The sequence below is a fragment of the Lithobates pipiens genome, unplaced genomic scaffold, assembly GCF_037356315.1.
Source record: "Lithobates pipiens isolate NorthernLeopardFrog02 unplaced genomic scaffold, aLitPip1_a1.2 Scaffold_10, whole genome shotgun sequence".
Taxonomy (NCBI): domain Eukaryota; kingdom Metazoa; phylum Chordata; class Amphibia; order Anura; family Ranidae; genus Lithobates; species Lithobates pipiens.
Genome location: NW_027507686.1, coordinates 195,316,680 through 195,336,652, shown reverse-complemented (window position 1 = coordinate 195,336,652; position 19,973 = coordinate 195,316,680). Strand labels below are relative to the sequence as shown.

The 19,973-nt window shown below is 46.4% G+C and overlaps 1 protein-coding gene and 1 pseudogene across 3 annotated transcripts; one reads left to right on the top strand and one right to left on the bottom strand.

Moving 5' to 3' along the window:
• Nucleotides 1-1,944: 1,944 nt before the first annotated feature.
• On the bottom strand, nt 1,945-19,120 carry TMEM138 (transmembrane protein 138). 3 transcript variants are annotated; one of them, XR_013263736.1, is made up of 6 exons: nt 19,017-19,120; nt 12,200-12,343; nt 11,943-12,114; nt 11,773-11,848; nt 2,691-7,180; nt 1,945-2,248 (listed from the first exon to the last, which is right to left on the bottom strand). XR_013263736.1 is itself a non-coding variant. In XM_077460824.1 (5 exons), exons 2-5 carry the CDS (start codon nt 12,325-12,327, stop codon nt 7,068-7,070), a joined length of 489 nt encoding a protein of 162 aa, XP_077316950.1. In that variant the 5' UTR covers nt 12,328-12,343; nt 19,017-19,120; the 3' UTR covers nt 1,945-7,067. The 3 variants fall into 3 exon arrangements, 2 of the variants coding, with proteins under 2 accessions (XP_077316950.1, XP_077316951.1); XM_077460824.1 differs by having other exon boundaries at nt 1,945-7,180; XM_077460825.1 differs by having other exon boundaries at nt 1,945-7,180; nt 18,995-19,114.
• On the top strand, nt 8,872-9,029 carry LOC143956086 (U2 spliceosomal RNA; annotated as a pseudogene).
• Nucleotides 19,121-19,973: the final 853 nt, after the last annotated feature.

Here is a 19,973-nt window from a genome sequence, read left to right as displayed (position 1 = left end):
GTGCTAGCGGGTCCCACAAACTCAATGTTCACCAGCGGCCCGTGATTGCGGTAAGGAGAGGCAGAACGGGGAGATGTAAACAAGGCATTTCCCTGTTCTGCCTAGCAACATGACAGGGATCTTCTGCTCTCTGTCATCAGGAGCAGTGATCTCTGTCATGCTGTAATGAGTCCACCCCCCTACAGTTAGAACACATCCAGGGAACACACTTAACCCCTTGATTGTCCCCTAGTGTTTAACCTCTTTCCTGCCAGTGTCATTTATACAGTAATCAGTGGCTATTTTTAGCTCTAATTGCTGTATAAATGTAATTGGTCCCAAAATAGTGTCAAAAGTGTCCGATCTATCCGCCATAATGTCACAGTCCCGATAAAAATCGCAGATCATCGCCATTACTAATAAAAAAGAAATAATGATAAAAATGCCATAAATCTATCCCTTATTTTGTAGACGCTATAACTTTTGCACAAACCAATCAATATACACTCATTGCATTTTTTTTTAACCAAAAATATGTAGAATAACAATCGGCCTAAACTGTGGAAGTAATTTGTTTTTTATATATTTTTTTGGGGATATTTATTATAGCAAAAAGTAAAAAATATTGCTTTTTTGAGGGCCAGATGTGGCCATTTGCTAGCCACTTGCCTACTGGGCACTTAAACCCCCCTCCTATCCAGACCAATTTTCAGCTTTCAGCGCTGATGCACTTTGAATGACAATTGCGCGGTCATACAACACTGTACCCAAATGTAATTTTTATCATTTTTTTCCTCAAATAGAGCTTTCTTTTGGTGGTATTTGATCCCCCCTGCGATTTTTTTTTGTTAAAAAAAAATGTAAAAAGACCGAATAAAAAAATAAATAAAATTTTTATTTTTTTATTTTGTTATAATTTTAAAATGGGGCATTTGTCATTGATGTACACTGATGAGGCGGCACTGATAGGTGGCAGTGATGGGCACTGATCAGTTACACTGATAGGCAGCACTTCTAGGTGGCACTTGTGGGCATTAATAGGTGGCAGTTGTGGGCACTTTCATATGGCATAAACGAGGCATAATTGCCTCTTCCTTTTCGGGACCGATGTCCCTTTAAGATGAGCCGGTGATCAGCATTTTTTTTTCTCCTCCGCTGTCAGTGTGAGGAAAAAAAAAAAAGCGATCGCCAAGCTTTTGTTTTGATCATGTGATCAGCTGTCATTGGCCGACAGCTGATCACATGGTGAGGGGCCGGGACCGGTCCCTTACTCGGATCGGTGATCATCCGAGTCTCAGTGACCACAGTGTGCGCAGGGAGCGTGCACAGGGGAGGCCGTCATATGCTGTGGCCGTCATTCGGCCATAGCGCGGCTAGACTTTATCCGACACTTGGAGCTCTATTCCTCCCACTAATATAATGCACTATTCTTCCCACTGACACCAACAAGAGGGCACTATTTCCTCCACTGCTACCAATGACGGGATACTACTCCTCCTACTAATAGAGGCACTACTCCTCTTACTGACCTCAATCTCCAAGGCCATATTTATTCTCACCTATGCTGGGCCCAAGACATTTTCTACCCTGACTGGCCACAATCCATCCCTCATAAAGTCTGAAGGACAATAAACTGGACATGGGACCTACAGGGAAAACCCTGCTAAACCAGTAGGAAAAGGCAAACCACCTCATCCATCTTTACAGCCTGGAGACAGTGCCGACCCAATGGCCATCCATCAGGAAATCAACAAATGTTACAAAGCCTCCTGAACAAAAGGAAACACAATCTAAACTGAGGATTAAGGGGAGTGGGAGGGGGAGGGGTTTCCTAATTGTCTGCATTGTGTTTCCTGTAGAGAGGAGACCAATCATCTCTCAGGTTGCGGTCTTTGAAGACCATTGGGGAAATACCAATTCCTCCCATGCTTTATGTTCAGAAACTCCACACAGGACAAAATCACCAACTTTTAAAAATATTTATTAAAATGATCAAAACGTGATCTAAAAAAACACAAGCAATTTTCAGGATCTATAAAAAAATACTTTCAATATCTACAAAGTACATTTTTTTCATTGTAAACACAATTTACATAAATATTGAAATCTTAAAAATACTGGAAGAAACATGAAGAACCCATTCACACTACTGCATTGTGGCAACACTTGCAGCAACACATGTTAAATGCGTTGGTGTAATGCAGTGCCATTCATTCAGAATAGGCTGCCAATGCACCTCGTCAATGGATCTGTGCTGCGAGAAATGGTACTTAGGCCGCGTACACACGGGTGGACTGTTCGCCCAACTTTGTCCACTGAACAGTGTTTGGGCGGACAGTCCGCTCGTGTGTGGGTTTTCAGCGGACAGTTTCAGCGGACAGTTTGACGAACAAGGTTTTTCGGAATTTCCGAAAAACTGTCCGCTGAAACCTTGTTTCAGCGAACAGTCCGCTCGTGTGTAGGCTTGTTAGTCAATCTAAGTTCGGCGCATGCTCAGAAAGGATTTACACGCCGAAAGTTATAATGCAGTGTATAGGACGTCGTATTTTTCGTCCCGTCGTACGTGCCGTTCACGTCATCGCGCACGGTTTCAGCAAACTGTTCGTCCGTCGTGTGTGGCCAAGTCCGTCCATGCTAATTTTGAGCGGACTGTTTGCCGAAACTGTTTGACGGACAAAGTTGGGCGAACAGTCCCCGCGTGTGTACGCGGCCTTACACTTTTTTTGGTTCATTATTCAGAGCATTTAAATGAACAGGCTGCCTTAATGTAATGCAGATTAATGTGTGGCATAACATGTGTACCGCAATAGCGTGAAAGGGCCCTTAAAGGGTAACTCCACTTTTGTGGGAAAAAATTTTGCAAATAAAAATAAATAATATAGCATCAAAAAATTGCAACACCGGCTATAGGGGTTGATTTACTAAACCTAGGGAGTGCAAAATCCGGTGCAGCTGTGCATGGTAGCCAATCAGCATCTAACTTTAGCCCGGGTAATTAAAGTGGTTGTAAAGGTTGTGCAGCAACCCCCCCCCCCAGCCTCCTAATAATTACCTGGGCCCCATCTAAATTCATCAATGTTGCAGGAGTGTCTCGGCTGCCCGGGACTCCCCTCCTCACTGGCTGAGACAGCAGTGTGGCGCCATTGGCTCCCACAGCTGTCAATCAAAGTCAGGCAGCCAATGATCAGAGAAAGGGGCGGGGCGACAGCTCCGTGTCTGGTGCTCCAATAGCAAGCTACTTGCTGTGGGGGCACTCAACAGGAGGGACCCGAGAAGAGGAGGATCTGTGCTGCTCTGTGCAAAACCATTCCACAAAGCAGGTAAGTATAACGTGTTTGTTTTTTTGTTACAAATAAAAAAACACCACACAAGACTTTACAATCACTTTAAGCTTTGACAAAAAAACTGGACGCTGATTGGTTACCAAGCAGAGCTGGGCTGAATTCTGCACGCTCCAGTTTTAGTAAATCAACCCCACAGTCTAATTTAATGTCATTACAAATTACCTTTCATTTTCAATCTTCAGCCCCTGTGAAATTCAATGCAACATAGCAACCCAAGAACCTTCTGTACATTGTTGATGTACAGAATTTCCCCAGAAATGTAATTTCCTTTTTGTGTGAGTGGTGAACTCATTTTCCCAGAACTCTGCACAAAGTCAGATTTGAAGCAGCCTCTGCAACAAAATATTTATTTTTTGCTGAGAAACTTCCAAAAGGTTAATTACTTATAAAGAGATGCAGACACTGCACATTTCTTCAATAGAACACTGAACATGCATCGCCTGATTAATAATGAAAAAGTCACCCCCATTCAGATTGACTCTGACATCATCAAAGAGCAGAAAGAGGTGAGAATTAGTAAAAAAAAAAGTTAAAATCCTTATAATGTACACTGACCACCCAGAGGGGATTGTTTATTTTTCTCAACAAAAGTGAAGTTACTCTTTAAGCTTTGATCAGTTTATAAGAATGCATACATTAAGGCATGGTTATTAAAGCAATTTTTTAAAACGGCACTCCACTCAAGAAATGTGCTGACATGTCGTGGTTTAGCAGCTCACCTATTGGCTGTTCCAGCTTTGTGTAGCTTGCAACTGATGGGCTTTTCAAAGCAATGCAGCCCTCACCCCAGAAACAGACCAAAAGCATGAAAGTAGGGAGTCCTATTTGAAATGAATTCCTACTTAAAGTGATAATGCTTCAGCAGTTAAGTATTTCACCAGCACAAGAAAATTCTTGGTAATGGCAAAATCTGATTACATTGCAGGGTCAAAAGTAAAGTACGGTTTCCTTAAAACAGGAAATTCCATATAAAAGATCGTACCACATCATTTTAGAATTCTAAGAAGCTGTTGGGAGAGCTAAATTTGACAACATGCTATTGCCTGCTATCAGCTGATGTAGCACAACCGCACAAGGCTCTGGAAGGATGCCGACAATATTGTCAGGATCTACCTAGCTGCCTGATTGACAGCTGGCTCTGCCTCTCCGCATTGGGCTAATAGCTGGAGCCAGCTGTGCGGACCCCTGACAATGAGTGCAGGAGGGGCAGAGCGGAGAGCAGTGACTGACAGTCACTGCTCTCTGCGCTGAGCAGACTGAGCGATTAGCAGTCACGTACTCACTCAGTTCTCAAACATAGAGCTGGCTGTGGATAGCTGCAGCATCACATTGATGTGGCAAGCATACATGGGAACATAGATGTTTTTTTTTTCTTTAAAGTGAATTTCTACCCCCCAAAAAAAAAAATATTAATGTGCTTTAAAAAAATAAAAAAATACAAATTTGGAGAAAAAAATATTTTTTACTCATCTCTAAATGCCTGTTGCTAGGGGGTCCCTTGAAGTCTGCCTCCTTCGGCGCCTGGGCTCCTGACGTCACTTCCCTCGGCGCAGGAAGGGAGATCGCCTCTCCCCCCTGCCTTATTAATCATCTGAGACCTCTGACAGGTCCCAGATGATTGCGCGGCCAGTCATGGCGCACAGCGCAGCTTGCGCAAGCGCAGTGGGTGCCCGGCTGTAAAGCCACAGCCGGGCACCCACAGATAAAATGCCAGCGCTGCCAAGCTGATGGGGAGATGAGCTGGGCTTCGATCTGCCGAATCGCTGGACCCTGGGATAGGTAAGTGACCGATTATTAAAAGTAATCATCTGCAGTATTTGTAGCTGCTGACTTTTAATTATTTATTTTTTTAAGCAGAACACCACTTTAAAAACCCATATGTCTTCTATAAATAACTAAATTTCTATGTCTCATTGGGCCCATAGTGACATAGTTGTGAATGCCCTGTTTTATACAACAGCTGCCCAGGAATGGAAAGAAATCTATTTTAGGTGGAAAAGAGATACTCAAATATGGAGGTGCAAGAAAAGAGCCAGTTACAATAGTAAGGAAATCATTACACCGGTTCCTATGTGGCATAAGAAGCCATCATGTGACTCAGCGGACCATGCTTTACCTATAAATGACGTTTTGGAAATACAACAGACACCCTTTACACAGAAAAATAAAACTATTTGAAACTGGAAGTTTTCTTTACATCACATGTGTAAAACAAAAGGCCCGGGGGCCGAATCTGGCCCTCTAGGTAATTTCATGTGGTCCTCACACCTCTTCAGCAGCTGCGGCACCCATCTCATCTCCACCCCAACCTCGTCTCAGCAGTCGGCAGCAGAGAGGAGGACAGAACTCATCCAACAGATTCTGTGCAGCCACAGCACCGCCTTCTCTACTCCTCCCCTGTTCTCAGCATTTAGCAGACTCCAGCAGGAGACTCTAGCCCTCCTCTGGTCCTGTACTTTCTGCTTTCCAGCCCCACCTCCAGCTTCTTCCCGGCAGCAGCACATGGTAAGGGGGATGCACTGTGATGTAAGGGAGGGTGGAGGCTCTTGACTTTTGATGTAAGGGGGGGGGGGGGGTGCTCTGGACATCTAGCAACCAGAATGATGTGGCTTGTATTGAAATTGAGCTTGACACCCTTGCTCTAGATTTAGTGAAAAAGTGGGAAATAATCTGCTTCAAACCTGCCATCCACATGTAACAAAGGCAGTTGCCGCACAAGGGGGGCATCTACAAGGTCATAGTCTAAATACAATAACCCCACAATATTACTCTAAAGCCTTGAGTACAAAGTGTAAATGTCTTATGCCTTGGCGATTAATTAATGCCGAAGCTCCTTCATTGGACTTCCAGATAAAGACTAGTTCCTGCATCGACATGTTCTAAAAATTTGAATTATTTCTCCAAAACCACTAGCCTATCAGATTCAAACGTCTATGTTATGTTTGAATCTCATTTTTGGCAATCTCTGATTTAGTGAAAACACCAATACTTCATGCCATTTGTTTTATGGACAGATGAAGTCATCGTAGCAGCTGAACAAAAGCAGGACATGTGTCTCATTATGAAAGGAAATCGTCCTTATTAGTACATAGGTAGGTCTAATGCTGATGGGGTATTTCCATGAGAACTGTACGTAGATAGGGTATACATCATGAGTGCACAATCAGCCATGAATAGGCACATGATACAGGGTCTGGCTCTAGATAAAAAGGAGAAAAAAAAAAAAATCTAAAAACAAAACAAAAAAAGCCCATACATTTGATTCTGCCACTGACCCCACTGGGCAACTGAGCAACCACATGGATGCTGATTGCTCAGTTCTCAGTCTTCACTGAGCAAAGAGTGGTGACAGTAAGTCACTGCTCTGTGCTCTGTCCCTGTAGCACTCACTGGAGTGCTGGGCTGTGCAGGGTGCAGGCTATTAGCAGAGCCTGGACTGGCTCTGTGGCATCAGCCAACAGTGAGCTTTGCCCTGCTGTCAACTGAATTTGGGTCACAGGAATACAGAAATCCCTGCAGTCCTGTGACCAAGAAGAGCTTTTTTTTGGCCATACTTCTATTTTTAACTATGTGTGTGCATAAAGATGTATATTTAAGTTCGGTCTTTCATTGGGGGTTCAAGACAAATGCATTTTCCACAAAATAAGGGTTGTGCTGTCTTCTATGTCTGTGATTAATGAAGTACCCATCAAGACTTCAGCTATTAACACACAAGGCAGAAGATTGTTCTCTTGGGGACCGGGTTCAACCTTGCACTCTTGCAAATTCATTGCGGAGCCAGAGAGAATCGTGATAGAAGCGAGAATCCCCCAGATTCAGAGATGTTCTCTTGTAGAAGTAGAAATAAAACACAGCCGCTGAAAAAAAGAAAAAAAGAAAAAAAAGAACAGAGTTAAGAAACCAAAGTCAGGATAAAACGGCTTAGCTGGCAGGGCAAATGACATCTGTAACTAGGGCCAGATTTACCATAACCATTTTCTTTATTTGTAATTTGGATTGCCATCTCTAAAAACTTTTGGGTAGATCCAGCATGGGAAATGGCAGTTCACTATTTTGGCCCATTGACCAGCAGAGGTGCCCTGGGTGGTTCCTCTCAATCTTCCTTTATTCTGCTGTAGAATCTGCTGTAAATGGTGACAGTAGGCAGCAGGTAAGTTGAGCCTTTGGCGTTATGCGTGTTCTCCAAGCCTGCCAAAACTCAGCTAATTAATGATGGCAGGGGAGATACTTCTTGTTGTCTTTCCCATGTCAATAGCAAAGTGCAGTTCTAATATAAACAGAGCTCATGTCTAACACCAAGGGGAACCCAGCATGAATGGTAAGTGTCCAAATAATTGTGCTCCATGAGCCACTTTCTGTATTGGATGGATGGAGAAGTTGTGGGGGAGCACTGTCAAGAGGAGTATCAGAAGGTTGGGGTGGCCCCATTACACAGACACTGTAGAGGCTCCCTCTTAATGTACTGGGATTCAAGGAAGAACCTATTAGTACAGCTCAAGCTCCAATCCAGCATTGGAGGCTGCCATTACCGGACTCAGGAGCAGTGCTAGTTCTGTGAAAGGCTGTTGCTTCTGGGACTCCACAACAGATCAGAAGCCTCAGCTGTAACAGATAACTGTTGTCCTGACAGGTCTGCTTTGCATCTCAAATAACCTGCTGGGTGATAAAAAGAGTAGAATCTGTATTGTACGGGTGCCAGCATTCCTTTCTAATGAACCACAAATAAGAAATCTACCAACTCAAATTCCAGGCCTGATCTTCATTTTTTTTTTTAAATGATTTAGATTTGAGTGGAGGGAGACTTAGAAAGTTAGAACTACAAGAGAATCAGCACCAAATACATGACTTTCCCTGGTAGTCAGATGGATAATGCTGCGGTTTGGTCACATAGCAGAAACGTATCCGTAATTAGTTTCCGCCGTTGACTCAAATGGATAAAGAGATTAAACAAGGACGTAAGAGACCTGTAGATTTATTTTTCTATTTTAAGTATACTTTTGGAAGATTAAACTGAAGAGATTAACCTCACAGAAACCACCTAACAAACCTCTAGTAAAGTAAAAGAAAAACAAAACAAAAAAAGTTGTAGAAAATATCGTCTAAATCTGCTGTAGAAGAATAAAACAAAAATGATGTCACTACTGAGACCCCAATGACAGCCGGGGGGGGGGGGCAATTTTTTTTTTTTTTTTTACGGGGAATTGAAAGAAACAAATGAATTGGCTGCTCCCCTAGATCAGGTCCTGAATACCTAATACATACAAGAAAAGACAAGCAAAGTGGGCGCCTCCACCTAGGTGCAAACTGTGTATGGAAAGTCACATAATAAATGAGAATATTGCACTCTCTCAGTGAAAGATGATGGTGTGCATATCATCCTATAAACTCCAGGGAGATGTAGCGATCGACAGGTCAGCGGCCACTGCAGGCAGAGTTGTGCTTGGAAGTGGCTCAATGTCTATGTCGGTCCTAACACCACTCATAGGCTGACATCCAGCTGCTTGACCAAGACCATGTTGCAATCACCAATTGTAATATAACTCTTTTTTTCACTTCTCTGCCTATTGGCTAAGATCAAGTGTAGTATCTGTTGTCACCAGTGTCCATTAAGGGGTGCTGCGCCTCTATTTTGACCTTTTGTTAGAAATGGCTGGCCGTATGGTATACCTGCTGGTGTGATGGGCGGCTCTGAAGGTTGGACCAGCTGGAACCGAACTGGGGTACCCACAGGATGTGGGGCATGGGATTAATTCTCACAGGAAGACTGGGGGGGGGGGGTCCAGTGCCTCCTGACTTGAACGGGCTGGTCTGGCCATGGAGTGGGAAGGCAGGGAACCTGCGGTGTCATTGCCTCGCTGGGAGTTGGTCGCCCCAGGGGTGCCTAGGCTCACATGGGCCTGGGAAACCCACGGGAGATTGAGAACATGACCACGTCGCTTAATGCTTTTTTCTGCACAGCACCTCTCTGGGCTAGGCCTTTTGGCTCAGTCTGGTGCAATTTTTGCTACCAGACTGCAAAGTCTACTACATGCACTGGCACTATTTATTTTTCTCACTTGCACTTTTGTCTAAATTTCTTCTTCTCATTGTGATGGACAGCATGGGTCCTCAGGCCTACCTCGAAGACTGTCCATCTTATTTTGATGGACAGTGTGGGTCCTCAGTAAAAGTAGTAATAGGTAGATGTGGCGCTATACATATATAAATCTAAAGGAAGCGATTTACTGTCTAAAAATATAGGAGAAACCTCTATTTATTTTTCACTAAAATAAGAGATTAATTTTTTTTTAATTTTTTTTTTTTTAAGTTTTGCAATTGTGGTGTTGGACCCCCTAGTGAGTTTTTTTGGATTACTTCAAAGGCTTTGGTCTTTTAAAAGCCAACCTCAGGGTTTACTGTGTGAAAAAATCTGTGCAATACCTTTGAAAATTACTATCAGGGATATAAATAGAAATAAATAAGTGTGCAATGATTAAATGTCAACATGTGCTCTTATGATCGGGTCTAAAGAGTGATAATTATGAAAATAAATAAGCTATTATATTCCTGATAGTAATTTTCAAAAGGTATTGTACAGCTTTTTTTACACAGTAAACCCTGAGGTTGGCTTTTAAAAAGACCAAAGCCTTTGTTTGGAGTAATCCAAAAAAACTCACCAGGGGGTCCAACACCACAATTGCAAAACTTAAAAAAAAATTCAAAAATTCATCTCCTCTTATTTTAGTGAAAGTAGACACCCTGGCAAAAAATAAATAGAGGTTTCTCCTATATTTTTAGACAGTAAATCACTTCCTTTAGATTTATTAGGGTATAGCGCCACCCCTACCTATTATTTCTTTTACGTATTTCATTCCAACCAAATTGGTTGTAAATATTTAGTAGAGGCAGCTTTTATCCCTGTAGCATCTACCATCCGTAGCGCAATCCTACCTTCTTTTTCATCTAGTGTGGGTCCTCAGGCCTACCTCCAAGTCTGGGGTGAGGATGTGCAGCCTTAAGGTTCCTTTGAACCTCTGAACTGGGGGGATCTTTGGCTGACCATAAGGAGAGGGCTTCACCAGGCCTTTTGGCTAGGTGGACAATGTTGAACCTTGCCCCTGTCGTGAGCTTTCCACCCCCAAGGGGTCAGGGTAGAGTTCTGCCTCTTTGGGAGGTAAACTAGAGACACACCCTTGGGTGCACTTTTTTGTGTGTTTTTTAACTTTTTTTTGTTACTTGTAGATTTCGGGAAAAACACCGTGGGTTTAAAAAAAAAGAAAATATATATAAAACTGAACTTTCTCAGCAGTATGTAATAGTGGTGAAATAGAAAGCAGGTGCCTAGCTTGACCCACTGACACTCACACCTCTCAAATGACACCTCACCCGACCCTCCTTTGTCACTTGAAGCTTTAAATACCTGGTGCTTTCAGATATGAGGGAGCATGTGATCTCCTCCCATGATGCAGTACTAGGGCCTAGCATCTATTTGCTAATTCCAAGCTTAAAGCGATACTAAAGTTTTTTTTGGGCTTTTTTCCATTTAAAAATAAACTACTGGCGCTTCTGGCCCCGCTTTCCTGCCTCCACAGCAAGCAGCTTGCTATGGGGACACCAGAGCTGCTGCTTGGTTTGTCCATTCAGACACAGAGCCGTAATTCGACCCTGCCCCTCTCTCTCCTCATTGGCTCACTTGCAGCAGTGGGAGCAAATGGCACCCCGCTGCTGCCTCAGCTAATGAGGAGGGAGAGTTCCGGGCAGCCAAAACTCTAGTGCAACATCGCTGGATCAAGACGGCTCAGCTAAGTATTAGGGGGGCTGCTGCGCACTGAAGGTTTTTTATCTTAATGCATAGCATTAAGATAAAAACCTCCTGCCTTTAGAACCAATTTAAGCCCCATACTCGGGGGCCAAATGTCAGCCGGTACAATAGAAACCGGCCAACATCTGGCCCATGTGCTTTGCAGCCGGTCTGACAGTAACCTTCTGTTGAAGGAACATGACCGAAAAACACCTGCCGACTGGCTCCTGATCTGTGCTCTTAGCCAATAGCTGAGATCGCTGACCGGAGTGTTCTGGTGGGGGCGGGGGCATCCCCCTGTCAGAACACAATAGAACAGCAGGGTAGATCGTTGCACTAGTATTGGATTGTTAATACAGAGGCTCCAACCCGAGATGTCTTTTTTTCCCGTTCAGCCTGCTGGGTTAAACAAAAAAAATTAAAAATAGTAGTGTATGCCAGGCTTTATTCTCATGAGAGAGGGGTGACATGACTGCCCCCTCTAGGCTGTGACACCTACAGAAACTGGGTATTCTGGTGGTGGCTGTAACAGTGGGAGAAGCATCCGGGGGGCACTGGCAAGATGAAAATCAGTGATCTGGAGTGCCCCCTTTACAGACACTGTCACTCTGCCCTGAATTGGCTCTATTTAACACTTATATACTAACATTTAAATACACACAGACTCACCGACTCTCTGCAGAACAAACAATGCCTGGAGCCCATCAGACCAAATGAAGGCATTTTCTGTGTTCCACCGTAAGTTCTAAAAAGGAAAATGTACAGCAAATCAGATGTTACACATATCAGCTTCAATAAATTTCTTAGAAATAGAAACCTTGTAATGAAGAGGATCGTACCATGAGCCATACGTGCAATGCCACGCTGAGCCCTAAATGCAGAGCGCACAGGATGACGGTGACCTGAAATCGCTGACACAGGAGGCCAAGGAGACCGGCTTGGAAGACAAAGGTGTTAAACAGCATGAGAAACAAGACGATGGCTGCAAATAGGATGCCCACATCCTGCAATCTGAAATGGAAAAGGACATTGAGATAACCATGATGGCTTCAGAACTAATTTACGTTATTTATTAAAAAAGACAACCATGACTTACATGAAGAGCACAAGCTGGATAACTGGAGCTGAACGCAGCAATTCAGAGAATGAATTGACAAATAAGTCATATATCAGCAATAGGGACTGCAGGGAAAGCACCAGGCTGTAGTTCCCAGGCTGCAGCATCCTCCAATACACTGACCTGCACAGAGAGACATGGAATGTTAGATATGGAGACAAGAGGAGCAAAATGGAAACCAGAGCTGGGTACAGAAAGGAGCTTGTAATGGTAATGACAGATGTATTCTGTTCTTCATGGGACAAAATTCAGGTAGTACTTTGTCCCATCTTCTTATGTGCTGTCTGAGGCTAGCTGTGAGGTCAAAGAGTGCGCTCTCTTCCCTCCAAGCCCATCTGACAACAAAGCTAGAAAACAGAGGGCAGCTTTTACAGGCGGCACTTTTTTTCCATCTCCATGCACTTGCCCAAGTCAAGCGTCTCCCTAGGAGGAGAGGGGGGCTTGTCAGCTAAATGGTCCAGGCAAGAGGACAAGTGCTTGGAGATGGAGAAAAGTGTGATCTGTCAAAGCAGCCATCTTCTTGCTAGCTGTGTTTTCAGATGGCTTTGGGTGGCAGAGTAGTACCCTGTCCAAAGTCACAGCTAGCCTTAGCACATAGAAGATGGGATAAAAGTACTACATTTTTTTGGTTGCAACTTACACAGTTAAAGAGGAGGTCCAACCTGGGTGAAAAAAAATTAAAAGTTAGCAGCTACAAATATTGTAGTTGCTGACTTTTAATATGCGGGCACTTACCTGTCCAGGGATCAAACAATGTCGGCACCCCAGCCGATCTTCGGATGGACTCCCGGGTGCTGACGTCGCCATTCCTGGTAAGGGAACCAGTCAGTGAAGACTTTTGGCTTCACTCCTGATTGCCTACTGTGAAGCTCGCTGCGCTTTCTAATTGACCCGGCAGGGGGAAGGAGGAAGGGGGCTGAACTTCTGGGAGATCGGGCAATGTTCCATCTCCGGAAGTAGGGAAGGGGAACGGAGGGGGGAGGGGCATATAAACAGAAAATTTTCTATCAAATACTGTAATTTTCCTTTACTGATAGACTCCATGGCAGCAACGTGTGGGTTAGCGCCACCTCCATAAGTCTTTGCTCTGGCCTACCAGCCGTGTTTCGTAACTAGCCTACTCCAGGCATCTGGGAGGGAACTCCTGCTGCCATAGAGTCTATCAGGAAAGGAAAATTATGGTAATTATTTGATAGGAAAACTGAAAATTTCCTAACAGACTCCATGGCAGCAATGTGTGGGAAATTCGTCCTACACACCCGGGTGGGAAATACTGAGCAAAGAAAATAAAATGTATTTAACACCATCAACTGACAGTACTTTCAAACCAAAACTGACAGCTACAACACAGCAGTGAGACATAAATGTATTGATGGAAGATCAGGAAGCCACCCTTCAGGAGCGACATGCCGTGAAGCTGCCCAATAAGTCGAGATTCTCCGCGTTGAGCGTGCCTTTACTGCTTCTGAAGGAGCCAAGCCCTTTGTTTTATAAGCTCGTTGAATGGTCTGCACAATCCATGCTGCAATGGATCTAACCGAGGGCCGCCTTCCTCTATTATTCCCGTGGGGAAGGATGAAAAGAAAATCTGATTGCTGAAAGGGAGCCGTGATCTCCAGGTATTGTTTCAGAGTGTGCCCAACATCAAGGGGATGGACATCTTGATTTTCTGTTGATCTAAAAGGTGGGGAGCACAATTTCTTGATTTTAGTGGAAAATTGTGGTCACTTTAGGATTTGACCCCAGCAAGGGAATTACCGTATATACTCGAGTATAAGCCGAGATTTTCAGCCTCTTTTTTGAGGCTGAAAGTGCCCCCCTCGGCTTATACTCGAGTCATCTCCGTCTGACTGCTCGATCAGCGTATCGAGCAGACAGACGGCGGACATACTACAATTTGAAAGCCGCGCCTCCTTCTCCGCCTCCGCCTGTGATAGGCGGAACACTGAATTTCCCAGCAGCCTGTGTTCCGCCTATCACGGACATCGTCTCATCCTCGTCCGTAGTACGAGGATGAGACGATATCGGTGATAGGCGGAACACAGGCTGCTGGGAAATTCAGTGTTCCGCCTATCACAGGCGGAGGCGGAGGCGGGGCTTTTGAATTTTAGAATGGCCGCCGAGGCGATCCTGGCAAGGCACGGGACGGAGGCAAGGCACGGCACGGGACGGGACGGAGGCAAGGCACGACACGACACGGGACGGAGGCAAGGAGGCAAGGCACGGCACGGGACGGAGGCAAGGAGGCAAGGCACGGGACGGAGGCTCGGGACACAGGTAGGCTGGACACACACACACACGGACACACACACATGGACACACACACACAGGGATGGATGGATGGAGACACACACACACAGGGATGGATCGAGACACACACACACAGGGATGGATGGATGGATGGAGACACACACACACAGGGATGGATGGATGGAGACACACACACACAGGGATGGATGGATGGATGGACACACACACACACAGGGATGGATGGATGGATGGATACACACACACACAGGGATGGATGGATGGATGGACACACACACACACAGGGATGGACGGACACACAGGGACGGACACACACACAGGGATGGACAGGCATGTCTCACCCTCGGCTTATACACGAGTCAATAAGTTTGCCAGTTTTTTTGGGGGTAAATTGGGGGCCTCGGCTTATATTCGGGTCGGCCTATACTCGAGTATATACGGTAACACAGCTCTGTCTGGAAAGAAAGTTAGGCCGCGTACACACGTGGCGGACTGTCTGGCCAACTAAGTCCGTCAGACAATCCGACAGACAGTCCGTCATACTTTCGAATGAACGGACTTGCCCACACATGGCACTTTTTGAGCGGACTAATACGGCGGTCTAAGTCCGCCATACAATCCGCCCTACTTTTGAAATGAACGGACTCGCCCACAAGAAGAAGAAGAAGAACGGAAGGCGACGGCGGCGACAGAAGACCGGGAGGGGGACAAGACCCCCGAAGTCGGGAGAAGAGGCCGGCGGCGAGGAAGAAAGCCGGACTCCTCCGCTAGTAAAAGAGCTACAAGAAGATAGCGGAGGAGTCCGGTGAGAAGACCCCCGGAGCTGTGCAATAAAGTATTTTATCTCGTGTGTTGTGTTTTTTTTGTACATTTTTTCACAGGTGAATGGGTAGAGGTACATTGTACCCCATACTCATTCACATAGGGTGGGGGGCCGGTATCCGGGGGCCCCCTTATTAAAGGGGGCTCCCGGATTCCGATAAGCCCCCCGCCCGCAGACCCCGACAACCAACGGCCAGGGTTGTCGGGAAGAGGCCCTTGTCCTCATCAACATGGGGACAAGGTGCTTTGGGGTGGGGGGGCCGCGCGGCCCCCCCTTCCCCAAGGCACCCCCCATGTTGAGGGCACGCGGCCTGGTACGGCTCAGGAGGGGGGGGGCTCGCTCGCCCCCCTTTCCTGGCCGGCCGGGTAGCATGCTCGGACAAGGGTCTGTTGTGGACTTGGGGGGACCCCCACGCCGATTTTTTTCGGCGTTGGGGTTCCCCTTTAAGTCCATACCAGGAGGCGGGGCCAGCGACGTCTCAGTCGCGGGCCCCGCCTACCTGGATACCCGCTCGAAATGAGCGGACTTTTTTCCGGGCGGGAAAAGTCCGCTCATTTCAAAAGTAGGGCGGACTGGCACACACACGGGCGGACTGTCCGCTGAAATGCGAGTCCGACGGACAGTCTTTGCAACATTCCGAAAGACTTAGTCCGCCAGACTGTCCGCTGAAAAAGTCCGCTGAAGCCCACACACGAGCGGACTGTCCGCTGAAATGTGTTTCGGCGGACTAAGTTGGGCAGACAGTCCGCCCGTGTGTACGCGGCCTTAGAAAAGGCTCCTTCGAACCCAAGTTTCTGATTTCCGACACTCTTTTGCTGAAGTAACAGCAACCAGGAAGGTGTTCTTGAGAGTAAGATATTTCACTGAGAGTGGCTTGTCTGGATCTGATCCGAGCTGGAAAGGAAATCCAGAACAAGTACAATACCTGTACTCAAAGTGAGCTAACTGAAAAGAGATAGGTCTATACCTGATTGCAGGAAGCTAAGAATGTCCTGGACTGCTGCAGCACTACAAGTGTTGGACCTGGAGGACATGTGGTCTATGAACCTGGTCCATATTCGTTCATAGACCTTGTTAATGCTCATTGTTTTAGGCCGCGTACACACAGGCGGACTGTTCGCCCAACTTAGTTCGTCAAACAATCCGACAGACAGTCCGTTCAAAATTAGCATGAACGGACTTGACCACACACGATGAACGAACAGTCCGCTGAAAACGTGCGTGATGACGTGTACAGCACGTACGACGGGACTAGAAAAACGACGTCCTATACACTGCAATGCAACCTTCGGCCGTGTAAACCCTTTCTGAGCATGCGCGATACTTAGTCCGTCCAACTTGCCTACACACGAGCGGACTGTCCACTGAAACCAAGTTTGGACGGACAAAACCAAGTTTGAACGGACTGTCTTACGGAAATTCCGTAAGACTTTGTTCGTCAAACTGTCCGCTGAAACAGTCCGCTGAAGCCCACACACGAGCGCACTGTCCGCTGAAACACTGTTCAGCGGACTAAGTTGGGCGAACAGTCCGCCCGTGTGTACGCGGCCTCAGAGTTCAGGAGGGCAGCCATACCTGGCCTTGTTGAGGTCAGAGGGGAATGGGCAGACTTCCAGATGATAGAAAGGCAACAGTAATTCAAAAACCCATTCGTTACAACCAAGGTATGCAAAATACCATCTCTGAAAGCACAATGCATCGAACCTTGAAGCAGATGGGCTACAGCCGCAGAAGACCGCACTGGCTGCCACTCTTGTCAGCTAAGAACAGGAAACTGAGGCTACAATTCACACAGGATCTCTAAAATTGCACAATAGAAGATTGGAAAAACGTTGCCTGGTCTGATGAGTCTCGATTTCAGCTGCGACATTCAGATGCTAGGGTCAGAATTTGGTGTAAAAACATGAACGCATGGATCCATCCTGCCTTGTAGCAACCGTTTAGGCTGGTGGTGGTGTAATGATGTGGGGGATATTTTCTTGGCACACTTTGGGCCCCTTAGTACCAACTGAGCATTGTTTAAACACCACGGCCTACCTGAGTATTGTTGCTGACCCTGTCCATCCCTTTATGACTACAGTGTACCCATCTTCTGATGGCTCCTTCCAGCAGGATAATGCACCCTGTCACAAAGCACAAATCATCTCACCACTGGTTTCTTGAACATGACAATGAGGTCACTGTACTTCAATGGCCTCCACAGTCACCAGATCTCAATCCAATAGAGCACCTTTGGGATGTGGTGGAACGGGAGATATAGCCAACAAATCTACAGCAACTGTGTGATGCTATCATGTCATTAAGGACCGAAATCTCTGAGGAATGTTTCTGACACCTTGTTGAATCTATACCACGAAGAATCTAGACAGTTCTGAAGGCAAAATGGGGTCAAGCCCCGTACTAGCAAGGTGTACCTAATAAAGTAGTTGTTGAGTGTATGTGCCTGCACCAAGTTGGTTTTGTTGAGGCATTCTGCTAAGGGGTACAGGAACGTTCATCAGCAGAGATTGTAATGGGCCTTATAATGGCAACACACAAAAATGCCACATGTCCTAGTTAAAAAGGGCCTGCTCAGGGGGCTGAGGGTAGGTGAATAGGTCATTCTAGTCTAGGGAGTGTGGGGGTGTGTTCTCCCCCCAAAAAACCGACCGTTATAGAGGGGGGGGGGGGTGAATGCACCCAGTCCCCAATTAGGTGCAAGAACCCCAGCAAATAGCTGTAAGGGGCAGCCCCATTGAAAGTGATGGGAGGCTGCCGGTGTTCTGCCGAGAAGTGTCCCCCCATCGGATAGCGTCCGCCCCGTACTGTACAGGTGCATCGCTTTGCACAGTGCAGAGGACAAGGAGACGTCGAAAGTCTCAGAAAATGAATGGCGCCTGTGCACTTAATAGTACCTTCTGCCTGGAGTCCAGGTTCAAGCCCACCATGCAAGTGGACATACGGTATTCACTTAGTAACAGGGCCCCTCGCGGGCTCACTTCGCTTGCCATGCTTCGGCATGGCCTCGCTTCGCTCTGCAATTTTTTCTTTTAACTCTATATCCACTTGGATGGTGGGGCTTGAACTCTGAGACTTTCAGCGTTTCCTTATCCTCCGTACTGCGCAAGCGCCGCACAGGGCAGACAGTATCCAACGGGGGACAGTATCCGACAATACACCGGCTCTTCCAGATATTCACGGCCACTCTCCTGTAAACACTCATTCTGCAATGCAAGTGATTGGCCCTACCACTGGGGTTCTTGTATCTAATTGGAGGAAGGTGCGTTTGCAGGGGTGAATGCCCCTAAAGGTGCGATTTAATGTACAAAACTTCATTGCGGAGATTCATACACATGAAAGAGAGACTAACACACACCTGTGAGGGCTCATTCATACAGAAAGCAATAGGTATGGTGGGGAAGCAGCTTGTCCTACACATTCATATGTATGGGGGTCATTCACACAACATAACACAGGAGACTGCAGGAGAAAACAATGCATGCTTGTCTGATCATCCTGCAGAACACAGAGCTGGGGGGAGGAGTATAGGTTGGGATCTGTCACTCTCTGACTGTTGGAGTACTAATAGCCCCAGCACACCAATAAACCCAGAGCTCACACAGGACACCAGTCCCCATAAAGAAGCAGACACTTCCATTACAGGGCGTAGGGGAGGAGAACAGTCCTGATCTCACATAACATACAGGAGAAGACATGGATACACACGCGATTGTAGTGAACAGCCCGCCGTCTCCAAGGCCCGATCATACAAGCTAAACTTCCACCGCCATCATCCTGCTGTGAGCGATGCCATGACAACAGTGATCCCAAGCCATGTGATCCCGACGCACGGCGACGTTCTCCCGAGGGCGGCCATATTGGATATGGGTACTGCGGGCAGCTGTTTTGTATTTCGTACCCCCTGCTCGATGGAGATCTTGCCATGACCTGTTCCCCTGCCACCGGCGTAACATGCGGGCTGGAAGGGGTTACATCAAGTTAGAAGTAGGGCCAGCAATTGCAGGAAGAAATCCTCCATTTCAGGGGAGCCCTGGTGTGCTGTATGATATGCACTGCATTGCTAATAACAGAGTACAGATCATGGGCAGGGGGACAGACAGTGGGTAGGGGGGGAGTGTCTTCTTATTCATTCACAAACTGAAGCATAGGAAACAGTTTCCTATGCTTCAGTTATGAATAAACACAGTGAGTGTGTTCATTTAGAAAAGAAAGGTGCCAGTAAATTACATATTTACCAGCCCCTTCCCCCGTTCTCCATTCTGAAAGGGGGGGGGGCCCAGGCAAAGAGGGGGAATCTATGCCGCACAGGAGTGATTAGGGTGTGCGCAGGCACGCCCCCTGCACATGCCTATACCTATACCCCATAGCACAATCGATGCATGCCCCATACACTCTCCTATACCCCATAGTGCACCCCATGCATGCCCCATATACTCTCCTATACCCCATAGCTAGGGTTGCCACCTTTCCAGGATTCACCCGGACAGTTCGGGTTTGGAGTCATGTGTCCAGGTTTCAGACTGTCTGCAACCCGGACACATTATTTAGACTGGTCTATGGCTTCCCAGCAGGTTTGCTGGCTGCAGTTGTCTAAGCTGAGAGTGTGTGTTACTCTCTTTCACACTCCCCAAAGCCAACACTAACAACCACCCCCCAAACACA